The sequence below is a fragment of the Erpetoichthys calabaricus genome, chromosome 7, assembly GCF_900747795.2.
Source record: "Erpetoichthys calabaricus chromosome 7, fErpCal1.3, whole genome shotgun sequence".
Taxonomy (NCBI): Eukaryota; Metazoa; Chordata; class Cladistia; order Polypteriformes; family Polypteridae; genus Erpetoichthys; species Erpetoichthys calabaricus.
The window spans coordinates 153816909-153838702 of record NC_041400.2 but is presented as its reverse complement, the minus strand read 5'-3'; the positions used below and the strand labels follow the sequence as shown (position 1 = coordinate 153838702).

At 37.6% G+C, this 21794-nt stretch overlaps 1 protein-coding gene across 1 annotated transcript in view; it reads right to left on the bottom strand.

The window, feature by feature from the left end:
- fras1 (Fraser extracellular matrix complex subunit 1) overlaps positions 1 to 21794 on the bottom strand; it is a 303582-nt gene that overhangs the window by 261123 nt on the left and 20665 nt on the right. The window contains 1 exon segment of the mRNA XM_028805595.2: positions 2457 to 2488. Coding sequence (XP_028661428.2) covers positions 2457 to 2488 — 32 coding nt within the window.

The window sequence follows — 21794 nt, the reverse complement described above, 5'->3', positions numbered from 1 at the left end:
AATAGTGTAAATGTACTGAAAGTGAACTATATGTGCGTGATAAATTGCAGGGACTACTTAGCGTATTTAGTATATACTTGTAAGATATACAGAATGCTAATGCAAATTTGTATAATTTTTATTAAATAAAGTGTGTACAATGATTAGGTGTTTTTCCCCCATACTACTGATATTTATTGTCATGTTTTGAGGCACATCAAAGTATAATTAAAATCTGAAATTCTGAACAAATTAAGTAAAATGTCAGAATGGCCTTTAATTTGTGAGTTACATGAAAATTGCATCAAAGGGATGAGGGAAAACTATTTATTTAATTAAATACATTTTTGAAGTAAAATATCGATTACTAAAATAAGAATTTTGCTAATAGTCCTAATGATCTATGATGTTTTTTCTAATTTATCATCACTAGATTGTTTAAAAATGAAGGCTACTCAGCAGTGGAGCCTACAGCAGCTTAGCACAATATGGAGGCCAGAATGAGTTAAGTACTTTGAGGATCCACATTTGCTGTAGTTTTATTCCCAAGCAATTCCACTCCCAGATGAAGGTCACTTTTTCCAGGTGTTAACATTACTCATAAGCCCCTATCATTTCCTTTGAAGAAGGAAACTCAATGCTCCTGATTGTGTTAAAACATGCTTGCAGTTCCACCTGCCCACCTTCCCACACCTTTATCATTGCCTCAATTACAAAGGAGCCACTAAAATACCAGACAAGAACACAAAGCAGTTTTAACTCTGTTCTTAACAACTTACACATAAGGGAAATTAAAGACATCTGAAGCCTTCCTATACTTTAAACATTTTGAAAGTTGCCATCTTTTACAAAACATTGTAAAGGTTTTGGACAACATTTTAATTACAAAGTATTTTAAGGTAATCTCTCTCTGAAGGAGAGAAAAGTATGTATAAGGATTTTTACCTGCATTTTTCAATTTAATTACAGTGTTATTTTAGACTACATTTAAATTAACTCACTTCTTTGTTACCACCTAGTCACAATTCATTAAAGTAATTAAGAAAAAACTTTATAGTGCTATAAAACTATGTATTAGTAGTAAATGTAATAAATATTAAACATTGCATATTTTTAGGGAAATTAAATTTCTTATGTGTTATATATTTCTTATGTAACAGCGATAAGAATTGTTCAACATTCTTATTTCTGTTGGCAAATAAGCACAATACACAAAAACAACTAATGGCAATTAATGCCTAGCTGTGTATGCATTTCTTTTTTAATAGTGCATGTCTATACAGATGTATGGACAGAAATATTAAAATATTGTTGCTATCTTAATGCAAAAAACTTTTTTCACCAAGTCTAGTGTCATGCAGATGTAATTAACTGATTTTTGAATTGTGAAAAAACACTGCAGAACATAAACTATGTCTTATTTAATTACAGGGGTGGGCAAAAGTAGGTTTACAGTTGTTTGTATGGAAAAAGACTTACAGGTTATGATTGCTACACTCAAACACAATTTAATAATACTAACATGAAGGCAAATAAGAAGACAAATAATACAAATAAATAATACAATAATTAATAATACAAGAATAAACTCTATTTCGCATTTTCACAAGTGTAAACCTACTTTTGCCCACTCCTGTATAACTATAGCAAACATAGCTTTCGTATGCATGATATGTCCCATGGGATGTAGCAACTATTCCAACAATCTCAGTATTTTACTTTATATAGAAACACTTACATAAAATGCTTTACAGGGGCAACAAAAAAGAACTCCATTCAAACCAGCAAAACACATTGTAATAAAAAATATTCAAAATGAACAAGATTAAGCAGCTTTGACAAGAATACAGTACATGTATGCATGGATTATAAAGCAAGAAAATAAACCATGGAAGGTCTAATAAAAATACAATGAATGAAATTTGCATAGCTACCCAAGGATCAAACTACAGTATATGCCCCCATGTTAATATTTTCGTGTTTTCTTTTAAGTTACTAGAAGCTGCTAAACCCAGAATATTATGGAGCAAATAAAATGCTTCATATTGTTCAGATTTTACATGCATTCTTGCAGATAATTAAATACCTGGTTAAATACTGAGAACATCATAATTAAAAACAAAGCTCAATTTTTTTTCTATAATACAAAACTTTAGTTTAATTGACATGATCAAGCACATCTTTCCCAGATTAACATTCACAAAATCAGCAGGAGTGCATTATTTATGAGGAGCACAGACCTGAAGTAAATGTTATATCTAATAATCTTGACTGATAGTGTATCAGACTAGAGCCGCTGGCTTCGGTAACAGTATAATTATGTGCCAGTGCATTATTTATAAGGCAATCCTTGCTTGCTTACAATTGCATAAAAGTCAAACTCACTTGCTAGCAGTTACTACAGCAAGCCAGCTTAAACAGGAAATATGTTGTTATAGACAATCAAGTCAAAACAGATAAAATGAGTTTTCACATACCGCAAAGAGTGACCCTTGATAGACACAGGCACCTGAAGAAGACAAAAATAGGGTAAGATAAGATTAAATCTTTAAACGTCACACTGTTTAGAAGCCTACTCAGATTTCTATAGTTGGTGAATTAAACACTGAAATATATTGGTTAACAACACATCTGATAATAATGTATTTACAAAGAAAAAGTGCCAATAAATTTCATATTAATACGACAATAAAAACTGAGCTGAAATTACTGAGCTAGAAGCTCCCAAATGTGTTTCATTCATTATACATTAAAATTAAGCAAACCAAAACAATTTAAAAATTGCATACTTCAAAAATATGAAAAACTTGCAAGGTAGCCTAGTAGTAAAAATGACCAACATCTTTTTAAGAAGCTAGTCTCTTTAATTGGACATCATAAAATTATAAATTGTTGGAGCAATTCCAAAATGACATGAATTTTTCTTTAAACTATAATATTTTATAAATGATTGGGAAAATAAAGGTTGTTTTTATATACAATGAGCAAGTCAAGTCAAGTTGGGGAGCATGCACTGGTACAGTGTGTTGCCACACCCACTACACGACGAAACAACTCGGGATCCCGGTTGGCAACCCCCCAGGCAGACATGCGGTCCAGTCCCACCCTCCGGAAATGACCCTCTATCTGCCACAGCCAGATGTTACATGGGCGACTCCTTGGCCTGGTCCAGCCACTCGGGTCCCCAACAATGAGGATTTTATAAGCTGGATCACCCTCAGGGAAACGCACCACATGGCCGTAGTGCCGTAACTGACTCTCCCTCACAATGCAGGTAGTGTGCCTCATTCGGGACTCCATGAGCAACCACTCATTCAACACAAAGTTAAACCAACGGTACCCAAGGATTGTCCGGAGAGACACAGTACCAGAGGTGTCCAGTCTTCGTCTCAGGTCACTGCATAGCGTCCATGTTTCACAACCATATAGCAAGACAGGAAGCACCATGACTCTAAAGACTTGGACCTTCATCCTTTTGCATAGATATCGGGAGCACCACACACCCCTTTCCAGTGACCTCATGACCCCCCCCCCCCCCCCCATGCTCTCCCAATCCATCTACTGACTTCATAGGAAGAGTCACCAGAGACATGAATGTCTCTGCCAAGGTAAGTATACCTCTTGACAAGGTCGACACTCTCTCTGCAGACAGACACACTGCTGATGGCTGTGCCCAAGAGGTCATTAAAGACCTGGATCTTGGTTTTAATCCAGGACACTCGCAAGCCCAGACACTCAGACTCCTCGCACAGTCTCTCGAGCAACCCGATCAGAGCCTCCATTGACTACGCAAAGATCACAGCATTGTCAGCAAAGTCAAGATCCGTGAATCTTTCTTCACCAACAGATACCCCACAGCCGCTGGACCCCACGACCTTGCCCAACACCCAGTCCATACAAGCATTGAACAGAGTATGAGCAAGAACACACCCCTGACAAACCCTGGAATCAACTGGGAAAAACACAGAGGTTCTACCTCCACTCTACACAGCACTCGCGGTAGCAGTGTACAAGCCGGCCATGATATCCAGCAACCTCGAGGGGATCCTGCAAACCCTCAGGATGTCCCACAGGGCAGCTTGATCAACTGAGTCGAACGCTTTATGAAAATCGACATAGGCTGCAAAGAAACTTTGCCGATATTTGCATTTACACTCCATAAGAACCCTCAGTGCCAGGATGCGGTCAATGGTAGACCTCTTAGGGCAGATAAAGAGGCGTTTATTAGAGGAATCTGTGAGCAAGTGACACACCATCTGTGGCCTAGCGACCCACATCCAGCTTACAGAGTAATCGAAGCATTACACACATCTGAATCTGCTCTTTGGAGAGTCGCAGACAGGGCGGCTGATGGAACGGTCCTTATGGATGACACTGCAGTTGTGACCTGCTGGGCTGGCTACTTTGAGCAGTTGTTCAAAGCTGATCCTCCGGCTAGGACATTGGATATCTTTGGGTTCACGGTTCTTGAGGCTGATCCTCCAATTAGCTGTGATCCACCCAACCTCACTGAGATTGCACAGGTGGTGAACCAGTTGAGGGGAGGAAAGGCTGCAGGGATCTGTGGTATCCAGGGTGAACTTCTCCAGGCTGGTGGTAAGGCTGTCCTCCTGGCATTGCAAGCAATCTTTGCTTCCATTTGGGAGACTGGCATTATCACAACTGACTGGAAAATGGGACTTGTCTTCCCTATTTGGAAAGGGAAGGGTGATCGCCTGGATTGCAGCAACTACAGAGGGATAACTGTGGCGGGTAAGGTCCTTGCTAGCGTCGTCCTCAATAGGATCTGTGATCACTTGCTCACCTACCAGCGACTGGATACAATGAGCAAGTCTAAAAAATGTTTTCTAATGTAAATCCATAAATATCAAGATAACATTTCCAAAAAAATTACTCTTTAAAAGAACTGAATGGCTGTAGTCAAGGAATAATAATTGCATCAATAATTTGAAATTCTACCACATATCTTTTTCAAAAAATATTAATTTACATGTGAGAATAAATGATATATTTCATTTGAGATAAAATTATGTTCTAAAGTGTATTTTTTAAATTTAAAAAAAAAAACTAAACCACTCAAGCATTGATCTACATCTTGAGATTGCATATACAGTATATTGAAAAACAGCGTTTTGACATTGTTTAAGAAGGAAATAAAGCAAAAAGCTAAAACATTGTTATGAAATTCAGCCTTTTTAAAAGAAGACCCACTCTGCTCTGCACTCCACCACTCATCTTCTTCTGTGGTGACCTTTTAGGGCCAGGGTATGGATTCACCTGGGAAATTCATCATTAAGCTCTGTTATTAACATTACTGAATGTTGATGTCCAGCTGTTAGGCAGCATCATATGGTCCCAGCTGCTTCGTCCTTTTGTCTGCTCATGCACAACACTCGGCTCTATCTCACTCTGCTCACCCAGAGTCAGAGGCAATACATATGCCACTCTTTCCCCCAGCTCTGTGAGCTGAACCATGGCTAGGTCCACATCCAAGACTCACTGTCAACTATGCATCAGGGTAGATGGAAGTAGGAGATGTGCACAAAGTGGTCTCTCAGTGTGGGCACATGCCCCATCCCCCACTACCACTTGTTGAGCTTCTTTTATACCAGCTTTTCCAGATAAAAGAGTTGTCATTCTTGCCTCACCACTCCACAGTCTGCATTACATTCAGATGTTCTCCCAACATATTTACAGATTTATTTGAATGAATGTATGCGAGTTTACCCACTCAAACACATTGTTCTTTTATTACCATATCCTCAGCAACAGCAACTCATTGTGTATTAAAAATGCAGATAATTGGTTTGCGGTGCTTCAATCTGATCAATCACACACTCTTGTCTTTTAAATTTTCATGGTATTTTTTTTTTAATCATATATGCTCTCGACACACCACAGACACTACGACATACAAGTGGCTTGGCTCTTTCAAAAAAATCTAAGGCTTTTATTAAAAGTACAATGCAACATAATCGGTTCTCTTCAGTTTTATTATTATTTGTACAAAATACAATTAAACTCTTACATGCTCTTTTCATTACGCTGTCACTTGTCGTGAATTTCACTCCGTAGGATATGTAAAATAACAATACAGTACACCCCCAAAATTTGCGGGGGTTATATTCCTAGAGCACCTGCGAATTGTGAAAAACCACGACTTTTGGATGTGGTTAAAAAAATGCCTAATTTTATAGTTTAAACCCTAAATATGCCCTCAAAACACTTTAATTTCAAACTCAGCTTAATACATTACCTACAAAAAAAAAAAAGAATGTAAAGGTAAACCAGTATACTGTACAGTACTGTACTGATATGTCACCCGCAGTGCTAGAATGTAAAATACAGATGTTACCGCTATATGTACTGTAATTCATGCAAGAGCATTTTCATTGGCAGAATCCTTAGAAGGTGCAGGGCGTTTCGGCGTCATCTTGGGGCTTTAACCCTTAAACTGCCACATACTTGGGTGTTAATGCATCCCTGGACGCCAAATACGTTTTTGCTGCACTTTAAGTAAACATCACAATTCAAAAAATAAAAAGTGAAATTTTAATGGAACACTTTTTTTCATGCAAAGAGTATCACAATTACTGCAACACTGATCATTTTACACACCGCTAATGAACTGAAAAAACTATTTAAAAAATTACTGGAACAATATGTACAAGATGCAACTGACGCCATGGATGAAATTCAGTAAATCACCGAGCCAACTGCACTTGAACTGGCTGCACTCAAGCATACAGAGGTAAGCGCTGATGCTTGCAGGCTAGTCTAGTGCAGCAGCTCAATCCCAGAGACAGTGAGGCTGCAAGGTATCACGCTTGGGTCACAGAATTGCACAGAAACACAGGAGATTGAATAAAGTTCCTGTCTGTACAAACACTTCAAACAAACATGTCTTTTTCAGAAGTAAAACGAGCTCAGTATGCAGTTAGTTCTTGATCAAATAATAGACAAACATCATATGGGAGCACAACGGGAGCGGGACCCCCAACAGGAGCAGAGGATGTCTGGGGGAGGAGAGAGAAACAAAGCAATCAGCCAAAAAGGACAGGTGCTGTTCATGCTTTTAAATATGCGTAGCATCATGCGAGAAGCATATCATGCGACAGAGCAGCCGCAAATAAGCCCAACAAGTAAAGGAGCAATGTGAAAGTAGTCTATCAGCGTTTTTTAAGAAGGGTTTTTTGAGGAGCGTCCGTGTCTTCTAGGAGTGCGTTCAGCCCCCCTGCTCACAAGGGGCTGGCAGTGGTCATGAGCTGGCAGCTCAATGAATGTATGGCACTGACTGATCAGCTCCTGCGTGCTCGCAAATGGCACTGGGAAACGACTATAGCCGGTTGTGGCAGTTTAAGGGATAAGAGGAACAAAACATAAAATACAAGAACATTCAGCTGGAGATGCATCACAGTCAATCAGCAGCAAGGAGAAATGAATAATGCTGTAGCGGTCCAATGCCGCTAAAATTCACACCATCGAGAAGATGGTGATTTATTTATTTTTATGGTGGAGATTCCAGGGACGCACCCAGCCTTGGCCTGACCCGCACACACACACACAAACAGAGACAATAACAAAGCAAACCGATAATCAAACAGCAAATAAAGAATGTAATGAAAACAAATGAAATAAATGAAAACAACGATACCACCCCTGTTCCCCTTACAGCGATTACACATTAAATACAACAAAGCACACACAGTAAATCATGAAAAACGGCAACGAATGAAATGTAATGATGAAAATAGATAGTCCGACCACTAGTTCCTGAAATGGTGAAGACGGGTGGACGGGTTCAGGAGCGCTCCTTTCTTTGCAGGATGACCATGAATCCATTTACAGTCCTCATGTACAAAGGCAGACGGCAGACAATCCAGACGCCAACCACGAATCGATCCAGGACAAAACGAATAAGTACAGGTAACCCAACAGAAGCCAGACAGACAGGAACTTGAAACAAATTACAAAAACTTTTTTTTTTTGCTTTTGGTCACCGGCCCCCTTTTTAAAAGCATGCACCCTCAGCAGAAGACCAATCAGAGCCACTGCAGGACTGCTGGCAATTGTAGTTTCAAATTCTATTGGCTACTTTCACCATCCCAAGTCACGTTTCTTCTACAGTTGCTTCCTGTTCTCTCTACAGTACAGTATTATCACGAAAAAAGCCATAAAAATTGCGGAGGATATTGCAGTTTCCGCTAACAATTACAGTCATGGCCGAAATTATTGGCACCCCTGGAATTTTCCTTGAAAATGCACCATTTCTCCCAGAAAATTGTTGCAATTACAAATGCTTTGGTATACACATGTTTATTTCCTTTATGTGCATTGGAACAACACAAAAAAACAGAAAAAAAGCCAAATCTGACATTTCACACAAAACTCAAAAACTGGGCTGGACAAAATTATTAGCACCCTCTATTTAATATTTGGTTGCACGCCCTTTGGAAAAAATAACTGAAATCAAGCACTTCCTATAACCATCAACAAGCTTGTTACACCTCTCAAATGGAATTTCCGACCACTCTTCTTTTGCAAACTGCTCAAGGTCTTTCAGATTTGAAGGGCGCCTTCTCCCAACAGCAATTTTGAGATCTCTCCATAAGTGTTCAATCGGATTTAGATCCGGACTCATTGCTGGCCACTTCAGAACTCTCCAGCGCTTTGTCTTCAACCATTTCTGAGTGCTTTTAGAGGTATGTTTGGGGTCATTGCCCTGCTGGAACACCCATGACCTCTGACACAGACCCAGCTTTCTGACACTGGGCCCTACATTGTGCCCCAATATCTTTGGGTAGTCTTCAGATTTCATGATGCCTTGCACACAGTCAATGCATCCAGTGCCAGAGGCAGCAAAACATCCCCAAAACATTTTAGAACCTCCACCATGTTTGATTGTAGGTACTGTGTTCTTTTCTTCGTAGGCCTCATTCCGATTTCTGTAAACAGTAGAATGATGAGCTTTACCAAAAAGCTCTACCTTGGTCTCATCTGTCCACAAGACGTTCACCCAGAAGAATTTTGGCTTCCTCAAGTACATTTTGGCAAACTCCAGTCTGGCTTTTTTATGTTTCTGTATCAGCAGTGGGGTCCTCCTGGCTCTCCTGCCATAGCGTTTCATTTTGTTCAGATGTCGACGGATATTTCAAGCGGACACTGTTGCACCCTGAGTCTGCAGAACAGCTTGAATATGTTTTGAAGTTGATTGGGGCTGTTTATCCACCATTTGGATTATCCTTCGTTGCAGTCTTTTATCAATTTTTCTCTTCCGTCCACGTCCAGGGAAATTAGCTACAGTGCCATGTGTTGTGAACTTCTTGATTATGTTGCGCACAGTGAACAAAGGAACATGAAGATCTCTGGAGATGGACTTGTAGCTTTGAGATTGTTGATATTTTTCCACAATTTTTGCTCTCAAGTCCTCAGACAATTCTCTGCTCTTCTTTCTGCTCTCCATGCTTAGTGTGGCACACTTAGACACACAACAGAAAGGTTGAGTCAACTTTTCTCCATTTTAACTGGCTTCAGGTGTGATTGCTACAGTATATTGCCAGCACCTGTTTCTTGCCACAGGTGAGTTCAAACAAGCAGCATATGCTTGAAATAAAACAATTTACCCACAATTTTGAAAGGGTGCCAATAATTTTGTCCGGCCCATTTTTGGAGTTCTGTGTGACATGATGTCAGATTTGGCCTTTTTTCTCTGTTTTTTTGTGTTGTTCCAATGCACATAAAGAAAATAAACATGTGTATACAAAACATTTGTAATTGCAATAATTTTCTGGGAGAAATGGCGCATTTTCTGGGAAAATTCCAGGGATGCCGATAATTTCGGCCATGACTGTATTAGACAGGTTCTAAGGAAAAATCTGCGAACGACTGAGGCCTACTGGTCTACTGTACAGATTTTAGTAATGGGTGAAAAATAAGCAATATTTATGAAAAAATCACATGATTTCAAGACATATCTGTTTCTTATTATAAGCCATTACAGAATACAATTTCTGAAGAAATAGAATTGAAGATGAAAAAGTAGGATTATAAACAGAATATAGCTTGGCGCTGGGGGCTTGTTGGGGCTGCAATAATTCTACAGCTGTGAACGGACAAGCGGACAGGAAAATCTTACCTCAAGAAAACTTTGATAAAATAATTATTTCTCATAAATGTTGAAGGCATATTTTGTTAAACTGAAACCATTGCTGCTTAAAAGTGGATGTATTTGGTAAGTTATAAGGCTTTCCCAAATCACATATGGACCCTGGTACCCTTTAGCCCAACTGTAAGCTGCAAGAGCACACAAGGTATTTTAAAATATATAAAAATAAACTAGCCACCCTACCTGTTGAAGGCAAGTAATAGAATAACTGAAAAAATATCTGGTAACCCTATGTGTATGTTCAGTGCCTTTCTGCTGTACTTTTGTGTATCTGATTCCATACAAATTAAGTAATTCCCACAAATTCTGACTTTTAATGCATGAAATTCCTGCACATAATTATTTGGGAAGTAATTTTTCCTGTTTGTCACAAAAATATTCAATGTCTTTTTAAAATCAATATTTTATAATTGTGCCCAATTTGTTATTTATGAAAATATATATATATTTTTTTTTTTGTCATTGTTTACATTTTGTTAAGCTCACATACAGTAGATATTACCTGTTGAAGTTGGTCTTGACTGGAGCTTGGAGCTGTGGAATTCCGCTGTTTAGCGAGTCAAGGATGTGGCGCACAATGCCCTTTGTTAAAAGTAAGATTTAGAAGAAACTCTACTAAACTCTGTTAAATTGAAGGCTAAAAAACAGGCTTAAGTATATTTTGGTGCCAAAAAAAAAAAAAGTCCAGAAATTTACTTTGATGGTTTAGTTAATTCACATTCAGTTTTGCTCCTTTTTATTTGACGAACCAACTGCTGCCAATCTGTTTTTTCATTGAGACATGTAATTGTCATTTCTTTAAAATGTTTATGGAGGGCTGACTGCTTTTAAATCTGAAAATTTAATTCAGAGACGTACACAAACAAATAGGAAAGAATACTCAGGGATACCTTTCAAGAAAACCAGTGTTAGATGTACTTAGGATAAGGCAGGGTACTTCAGCAGAAAAACAAGGACTTTGTAGGATGCGTTTTCCTATTATAACACGATTTATCTTTATTTTCTCTTATGGACTTTTAGAAACTTCCATTGGTTTTGGCAACAGTTTATGGTAATCTCAAAGAAAATGTGTTGTATTCAATGGAAAACTAACAATCATAGTCATTTTCAAACCTGCTTATTTCAGTTCAGGGGAGCAGGAAGCAAGAGCCTATCATGACAGCAACAGGCACAAAGTAGGAAAAAGGCATGCACAGGGTACCAGTTTATCACAGGGTTCACTTACAAACATACTCCCACGTGCACTGGGAATATTTAACCTGACTTGCACAGGTTTGAGAATGTAGGATGATAACTAGAGTTCCCTGATGAACACAACTTAGGCACATGGAGAACATGCAAACTCCATGCAGACAATCAGGTGCTGGATCTGTAAAGTGCAAGTGCTAATCATTGTGCACTACTGTGCCACCTAAGCTATGAATAGGTTAACTATATTTCAACTATCTCAAATTTCTTTAAAAAACTACATCCTCACTTACGACCTTATGACTGCAAAACTATCTTAAAGCTACAGAAAATTATATTCTAACAGGAAAAACTGTATGGTATTGATGAAAAAAATACATATTTTTCTTAGCACATTTTATTTCACATTCTGTTTTGTCTTATTCTGCTGATGCAATTTTTTAATGGCAAGTCTGGCTTTTTGGCTAAATACAGTATGAGTGGAAATCTCTACATGCAAAATAAATAATTTAATTTAAAAATTAATTATTAATATAATTAACATAAATTAAAATTTAATAATAAAGTTAAAATAGCATAAATAACAAATCATTTGACTGATTAGATAATAACTATGTATTAAAAATTGTATAAATTACAGTAAAACATCAAAGAATAAGTTATGACATTAAAAAATGACTGAAATATCAAAGTGCTTTTAAACTGTTGTTTTTTTTACCCACAACACAAGAGGCTGAAATCCCTTCTGAATTAAATTTCCCCCTCAATTTCAAAAATGAATTTCAAACCTTGTCATTGATTCAGTACCAAAATTTAATTAAAACATTCAGGGGCTATAGAAATTCAGCAGAATGGTATGTGTCTGATTGTTTATGTTCAAATATGATTTATGCTGCCACAGGAAAAAATAACAACCATAATAAACTATTTATAGCACCTTTCACATATGAGACAATGTTTTTCCAAAACTTCAAACTAGCTGTGGGGTTGTGACTGAGATTTCTTTCAGGTTCAAACATCAGCTATTCTGTTATTTTTGAATGCTGAATGAAAAACAAGACTTGAATCTAAAACACTTGACATGAAGACATATAGCATTTTCTTGATGAAGTGTAAATAATTTTTAAAACCATCATTATTTTACTTATTTGAAATAGTAACGTATATAGTAACTATGGATAGACAGGGATAACTGAGATACTGACAGCACATTTAAAAAAGTGCTTGGAGTCAACTGCCTGAAAACACTTTGTTAAGACTGCATTCCACAGGGGAGAAAGAATCACAGATGTAGAAATTAATCCAAGTCTGAATTTCTTCAAAAGTGTCCCAAACTGCATTTCCCAGGAAGCTCTTATTCACCACAGACATGTCCACTTTTGCTCCAGTTTCCAGTTCAACCAACATTATTTATAAAGTGGTAGCTCAAAAAAGACTAAGGGGGCATCTTTCAATGCAACCAGCAGAATTTATAAAACGGCAGCAAGATGTCTACAAGATTTTTTTGATCGCATACAGTTTCAAGAGGAACCCCAGTTACACAAATTTACAAAAATGTTGTTTTTATATTAGCATAATAAAATAAAATGTTCTACATAATGATTTGCCCAATAATGCTTTAACACAGTTAAAAGATATGTAGCAGAATATAGCCAAAGTGCTGGTACACTCTGTAAAGGATGCAATGTAAAATGAAAATTGATTGGTATTACAGTTCAAAGCAGTACATGAGCAGGTATATGCAAATGCAATTTTTAAACTTGTTTTCAATTGAATGAGGCAAAAGAAGGAGAGTATACACAGTTGTACAGTTCTCCCCTTAAAATACACCTTTCCAAACCAGGTCTCAGGTGAAGTTTTCCCAATCCCAACTGGAAAAATGTTATGGTCACAGCAGAAAAAGTTCTAGAATGTCACAAAATGCTTTTATTTTACAGAGAAATAAGGAAATGAAGGGTTTCTTCAGACATAATTCTAAAGGTATAGTCAGTGTCTAGGCAAGACATCAGTACACAAAATTCATAAGAAAACCCAATTGTCTTAGCTGAAAAGAGAATGCAAAAACATAAGTAAAAAGCAAAGCCAGAAGTTCAATATCCATATCTAATAATCCTTTTCCAAAATTACATACAAATAATTTACCTCGCTTTTTTTGAATATAATTCCAAAGCTACAATTGTGACTGTTGTACACCAACACTTTAAACAGCAATGAAGCTATCACGCATGTGATGTCACATGCCATCCCCACATAACTGCTAATGGCCATTTTTGCCATACATAATATGGTTTTGCATGTAAAAAAACTCTACAAAATGATTTCACACATATAACAGACAAACACACAAAATTATAAACATATACAGGTAAAATTCCATTATAACGAATATCTTTACAACGAAATTTTCATTACAACAAAGTATTTTTATGGTCCCGACAGCTTCCCCATATGACACGAGTCTATAGAAATCTTGTTACTACGAAGTACATTCAGCAGATACTTTCATTATAACGTAGTGCACAAAAGACCTTGAAATGCCTGAATGAATCATCCACACAGCAGTTAGTACTGTGGCCGCAGCTCAGTTGTGCACAATGATCCCCAAACAGAAACACTAATTTTTTTCTTTCTTCGAACTTCTCATACTGGTTTTTTTTTTTTTTTTGCTTTTTTTGGTTTCCTGCGGTTTTCAGTGATACCTTTTACTTATTGCTCGTCAACATTTGAAAAACATCCATTGGAATTTAACTCATTGTCACCCTCCTATAGAAACGGCAGACACGGAAAAATGATAACAATTCACATAAGAAAAAAAACTTTCATTTTTTGCAGCTCTCAATTGCTGCAAAAAGAAAAAAGACATTGCCAGTGAATTCAGAATTTCGCCATCAACAATGTCAACTTTCTTGAAAGACAGCAAAAAAAGTAGAAAAATCTCGGGTTGCAAACGTATGTGAACTGCTGCATTTGAAGATGTCGAAAAAAACGTTTTTATGTGGTGCGCCACTCATTCAAGAAAATGTGAGGTTTGTAAACTCTCTTAGGACCTCCCACAACTAGACAGCAAGCCGAAGAGCATCCCGAAGTGTGATCTCCGTGTCTGTACGGGAGAATAGCAGGCTCACAGATATGCTGCGTCTTTCCGCCAAAGTAAACAGAAAAGATCTCGATGGGTGATGCAAGGTTAGGAGCACGTAAATTGTAAATACAGATACTGTAACAGGATTACTTGATCACTGACCTGGCTACGATCCTGCCTGACTGTGTATAGCAGAGTGGCAGATCACACTACAATAAATAACTGTGCCGTTCCTGTTTCAAGCTGAATAAAGCTGGTTTTGCTAAAGTACTGAGATTAAGCCTCGTGTTTTGTGGTGCAAGACAGGGACTTATAGCGCGACCCCGATCTTTTATGATTTGCTTCTGTGGCGTTTCACTGCAGCAATGTGAGCCTTCTATTGCCCTGCCCCAGCAACAGACAAACAATCTTCCACAGACGCAGCAATCACGCTTCAGGATGCACTTCAGCGTGTCGTTCCCGTTGGGTGGGGAGTGGGGGGTCTTAAAAGAGTTTAGAAACCTCACAATATGAAGAAGAAATAATGATTCGACTCCTGACTGATAACTGTGCTGCCCACAACATGCTTCCACATTCAGATAATGTTCGCTTTGAATACCTCCCACCCAATAGCACGGCAGCGCTTCAGCCATTGGATTTGGGCATCATTCGCACCCTGAAAGTGTATTATCGCAAGGAAATGCTGAGAAAAATTCTCGTCAGCATAACTTGTAGGCAGGAGGAGATTAAAAGTAACGTGAAAGAAGCTATTGAAATGATTGCAAACGCCTGGATACAAGTTAAAGAAAGCACTATAGTAACAAATACAGAATCTCATTACAACTAAATATTCATTACAACGAAGTATTTTTTAGGTCCCTGGGTGTTCGTTGTAACGGAATTTTACCTGTAGTAAATATAAACATACCCATACACATAAGTTAGAGACAATAATATTTATAATCCTTATTTGTACAAATACAGTGCTGCTATACTCCTGGGAGCCTGAGATTCTCTCTTCCTGATAGCTATCTTTCAAAAAAATCCAATGTTACTGGCACCTTTCAGATGCAACCTTTTATGCCTGTGTAATGAACTCCACAAGTTGAGTGGAAACAAAGCTCTGCATGCAAAAAGAAAAAATAAAACTGCACTTTGTAGACTTTATGGTGCGCTTTTCAGGCTTAAACACAACCAACAAAAAGAACTGTAAATGATTCAAAATGGCAACATATGCATACTCATATCATGTTTTTTTCTTATGGTGTGCATACTTAAATCATATTTTTTCATAGGCGATGCTGGTGAACATACTGTATTACATATAGACATAGTGGTTTGATGGTAGGGGCACACTTATAGGATTAATTTTTTCCTAAGCAATGCCTCATATATAGTCATGTTCCATATTGTATAAGTCCTTCCTTCTGTACCTTTTTTGAAATCTTGTATGCATCAGGCAAAGAATACAATATGGTGTGTCATGAATGTTCCATCTTCTATCAATCTACTCATCACCTGCAGCTATAGAAAAAGTATATTAAAAGCATATTTTTAAAATTGATGATTTACATATACTCAAAGAGAATCAAAGTATGTATGAGAACAACACTTATATGTCTTAATGCATGTTAGTATAGCAAGAGTTAAATCATAAAAAGGTGTGCGGTTGTGTTTTTTTTATTATTATTTCTTAACAAGCTGGAAAACTACCAATATTTCATGAGTTGAGGTCAAGTGTGGAGAGAGGGACTAATAAGCAAGCCCCCCTCTTCTCCAAGTGGCGAGCATGAGCCAAGGACTACAGATAATGGTGGCAGGAATTGGATGTGTTCAAGGAGAGAAGGAGGCCTGCCAGGAGGCCATAATGGATACGATAAAGTGCTATGCTCATTAGGCTAGGAAATACTGGTAGAACTAATGAGAGCTAGATCCAAAGTAACAGGTAACTGGAGTCCGGTAGGAGAGTCAAATGTACTGAGTGAGGCAAACGTTTTGATAACAACTATAATAAAAATAAGGTTTGCCCATCACTGGGGGCTCAGGTCATCTGAATCGAGTCTGTATGTGTGCTGTACAATAAAGCTTGATTCTGCTGCCTGTCCCGAGACTCCGAGTGCCTTCTTTGGGGCAAGAGAGCATCCATGCGGCCTAATCTGCTTCAACACAGCTCGCTACTTCCACTCTGTACCATCTTCTCTTTTCCCCAATTGGAAACTGGTGCAGGTTAATTACTCTAAGTTGGATGAAAAATATTATGCTAGTTCCATCAATTTTATATATGGTTTTAATTAACTTAAATTGCTGAGTGACAGCATGGTGTATGCTGATCAAGCATGCACATAAGAGTTCCACTGCACTTTGTAGACAGGACAGTTAATCTAGAATATGAACAGATTTCAATATACTGCACTTTTTATCAAAGCCTTAGAGTTTATGAAATAGCCAAGGCCAGCTGCAATGTGACACAATGTAAATCAATACTCAGCATTATGCACATTCTATGGTGTGTTATGTGCACAAAGAATAAAATATTGGAGTAATGAAAAAGGTAGATTATGGCATAGAGCTAAACCACAATGAAACAGATTGAACTGCGACATGATAATTATAAAACTTTACATGCATACTTAAGCTGGTATTGCTGAGGATATGATAATGACAACTAAGGAAAACATTTCTGAGTGTGTGAAAGTAATTAGTAACTTAAAGCATTTCTTCTCAGTAGACATTTACTCAAGGCCATAATATTCATGCAGTGGATAACTGAATTAACTAGAACTCTGACAGTTTTTTAGATGTGTATGTGATCTTTATCACATGTAGTGAAAGACTGAGTGATCAGGAGTGTGACATTTTTCCATAATTACTGCCTAGTTGTCTATAGAACAGAGACAGCAATCCAAAACTGGACAACAAAATTTAATAATGTTAAATACAACAACAGTAGGAATGGAGTTTTGGTTGTGAAATGGATAAGTTAGAAAACAACCAGGCCCAGGAGGCTGAAAGGCTTTCATGGAACATATACCATTTGGTTTTTGTTTTTTTTTTTTTTAATTACCAAGACCCAGTCAAAGATCAGACCACATTGTTATGAGTAACTAATACAGAAAACACCGTAACTCTCTAAAAGTATAAACAAACCTGACTTTAATTAAAAAACTTCAAGAGAATGAGTAAAAACTGGTCAGGGTATAAAACGTATGTTAAAAATCGTTAATAACAATAAAACACAGCTTGATCTCAATACCAAGATATATTTCAATTTACATTACTTTTACCCTTTTGAAAGATCTGAATGAGCTGTAATTTAGTATACATACAGGTAAACAGCTGAAGCAATGCAGAGCAGAAGCAGAAACAACTCATGTCATCCAAGACAAAATTGTTGTTGTTGCCCCTTACTAGACTGTGCAAGTAACCGCAAAAGGCCCTCAAGCTTCTGTTTTATGATGACCAAAAGACTAAACCACATACCTCTGTCTCGCTTCTTAAATTTATTACCTCTCAAGACTAAACCATAGGTGAAAAAAAAATTCATTCAATTACCGGTAATTTCCTTTAGCGAGTCTCTTCTCAAGCTAAATATGAAGATTTTGCACATATGAAACAAAAGTCAGCATTATTTTAACTGTTTTAAAATTTGAGTATTCTGTAAATCTGTAAACAAAACATTGTGGGAAGTTTGTTGTTGCAGTCTAGATACTAAAGGACTGTTTTGCTTCTAATGAGATTCTTATCTAATTCAGTTCCAAAACATGAAGAGATAAATTAGAAGAATGCATTATGTTGCTGACATCTAAGAAAAAAGTACAGTTTCTGCTAGGTCATTGTGAGTAATGAAATCTGCTTGTATTTAGTTACACAACCATTTTAACTGTAATTTACAAAGTATTGTTACCCAGGCATACAACTGAGCATAATAAAGAAATATATGAAACATTACATAACAGGCAGACTAGCCTGTATAGATAACTTTGCAAAATGTAGTAGAAAGCAGTAATGTGTCTTTACAGAGTGACAGAGTATATACTGCTGTCTTACACAAAAGCAGATGAATAAGATGTTGTGATGTCAAAAAGAGCAACTTTTATGTTGCTTTCCCAGTAAGTGTGTGTGTGTGTGTGTGTGTGTATACTTATAGCAGAAAGAATATCCATCCATCCATCCATCCATCCATTATCCAACCTGCTATATCCGAACACAGGGTCACGGGGGTCTGCTGGTGCCAATCCCAGCCAACACAGAGCGCAAGGCAGGAACAAATCCCTGGGCAGGGCGCCAGCCCACCGCAGGGCACATGCATACAGACACCCACACACCAAGTACACACTAGGTACAATTTAGGATCGCCAATGCACCTAACCTGCATGTCTTTGGACTGAGGAAGGAAACCGGAGCACCCAGAGGAAACCCACGCAGACACTGGGAGAACAGGCAAACTCCACGAAGGGAGGACCCGGGAAGCGAACCCAGGTCTCCTTACTGTGAGGCAGCAGCGCTATCACTGCGACCACCGTGCCGCCCTCAGAAAGAATATGATGGGATATTTTATTTTTGTCAGTAACACACTCTGGCAGCACATTTCATGTGTTAATTATTAGTACTGTAGATTGTATATGGAGGCTACAAATTTTATAAAAATGCCAGCTGACCCAATCTGAATTCAAAGCTTTCTATGGGTCCAGTGCCTCATAAGTCGAAACAACTTGCACAACAAGCTAATTTACTTGGTGAAACCTTTCTTCCTTAAGTAATAAGGAAGACTTTTTGATACTGACAAATCATCAACAAAAAGGATGTAGGAAACACAAACTATCGGACTTTTGTCACAACATTTTAACTGGCACACATTAATTTCTCTGAGAAATATGTTTTCTCCAGTTTCTTTTGGGTACAGTTATGATCTGTATTATTTTTGATTTTATTGTACTCATGTGAGACTTATTTTTGCTTTCCTTATTATGTGAATATAGGTTCAATTTCTGTAATTACTTCAATTCTAGAAGGTTATTTTAAATATTTAGAATTTTGAATCCTCTTCTACTGCCATGTTGTGGAAATGTATTGTGGTATTGCTAGGCAACTGGCCTGGAATTGTTTGGGTTTCACTTCCGGGAGAAAGATATAAAGTTTTGCTCTAACTCTTCCTTCCTATCTGATAACCCGTTTATTTTGTCACTGCTCCTGATAGAAAACTTCTGATCTACTTCTTTTATACTGCAATTTTGTTTTTTTGGCATGACAATTGTGCTTAACTTCTTCCTGGTTATGAAACTTCGCTTGTTTTTCTGGCTTATGTGTCTTCATCTGGTCCTTTATTTAAAAATTTCTGTCACCTTCATACTGTCAGAATAGATAAGTTGGAGGACGATACCAACAAAACATGAGATATTATAAAGGTCAGACTTTCTATTGTGTTATTATGGCTGATCAAAATATTTATGTTTACTAATACTTAAAAGAAGAACAATTTCAGCTCATCACAACCTGGTATATCTGGAATTTCATTTATACTGTTTAAGAAATAAGACGCTATTGCACAAAGGTGAATTTGGAGTTAAGCAGATAGAAATAATCACTCTTTGTATTTGTGATTTCATTGATCAAACATGCTCATGATGAGATTCTAGCCTAAAATTAACAATGCTGCATTTATGCCACAAACAAATTATTATTTATATTATAATTTGTTCTTTTAGCTCTGTATGTACAGTGGTGTGAAAAACTATTTGCCCCCTTCCTGATTTCTTATTCTTTTGCATGTTTGTCACACAAAATGTTTCTGATCATCAAACACATTTAACCATTAGTCAAATATAACACAAGTAAACACAAAATGCAGTTTTTAAATGATGGTGTTTATTATTTTGGGAGAAAAAAAATCCAAACCTACATGGCCCTGTGTGAAAAAGTAATTGCCCCCTTGTTAAAAAATAACCTAACTGTGGTGTATCACACCTGAGTTCAATTTCCGTAGCCACCCCCAGGCCTGATTACTGCCACACCTGTTTCAATCAAGAAATCACTCAAATAGGAGCTGCCTGACACAGAGAAGTAGACCAAAAGCACCTCAAAAGCTAGACATCATGCCAAGATCCAAAGAAATTCAGGAACAAATGAGAACAGAAGTAATTGAGATCTATCAGTCTGGTAAAGGTTATAAAGCCATTTCTAAAGCTTTGGGACTCCAGCGAACCACAGTGAGAGCCATTATCCACAAATGGCAAAAACATGGAACAGTGGTGAACCTTCCCAGGAGTGGCCGGCCGACCAAAATTACCCAAGAGCGCAGAGACGACTCATCCGAGAGGTCACAAAAGACCCCAGGACAACGTCTAAAGAACTGCAGGCCTCACTTGCCTCAATTAAGGTCAGTGTTCACGACTCCACCATAAGAAAGAGACTGGGCAAAAACGGCCTGCATGGCAGATTTCCAAGACGCAAACCACTGTTAAGCAAAAATAACATTAGGGCTCGTCTCAATTTTGCTAAGAAACATCTCAATGATTGCCAAAACTTCTGGGAAAATACCTTGTGGACTGATGAGTCAAAAGTTGAACTTTTTGGAAGGCAAATGTCCCGTTACATCTGGCGTAAAAGGAACACAGCATTTCAGAAAAAGAACATCATACCAACAGTAAAATATGGTGGTGGTAGTGTGATGGTCTGGGGTTGTTTTGCTGCTTCAGGACCTGGAAGGCTTGCTGTGATAGATGGAACCATGAATTCTACTGTCTACCAAAAAATCCTGACGGAGAATGTCCGGCCATCTGTTCGTCAACTCAAGCTGAAGCTATCTTGGGTGCTGCAACAGGACAATGACCCAAAACACACCAGCAAATCCACCTCTGAATGGCTGAAGAAAAACAAAATGAAGACTTTGGAGTGGCCTAGTCAAAGTCCTGACCTGAATCCAATTGAGATGCTATGGCATGACCTTAAAAAGGCGGGTTCATGCTAGAAAACCCTCAAATAAAGCTGAATTACAACAATTTTGCAAAGATGAGTGGGCCAAAATTCCTCCAGAGCGCTGTAAAAGACTCATTGCAAGTTATCGCAAACGCTTGATTGCAGTTATTGCTGCTAAGGGTGGCCCAACCAGTTATTAGGTTCAGGGGGCAATTACTTTTTCACACAGGGCCATGTAGGTTTGGATTTTTTTTTCTCCCTAAATAATAAAAATCACCATTTACAAACTGCATTTTGTGTTTACTTGTGTTATATTTGACTAATGGTTAAATGTGTTTGATGATCAGAAACATTTTGTGTGACAAACATGCAAAAGAATAAGAAATCAGGAAGGGGGCAAATAGTTTTTCACACCACTGTATACACTGTATTTAGTCCAGAAATCTTTAACATGAATTCTAAAATAACTGCCAAAATGGTGCTTATAAG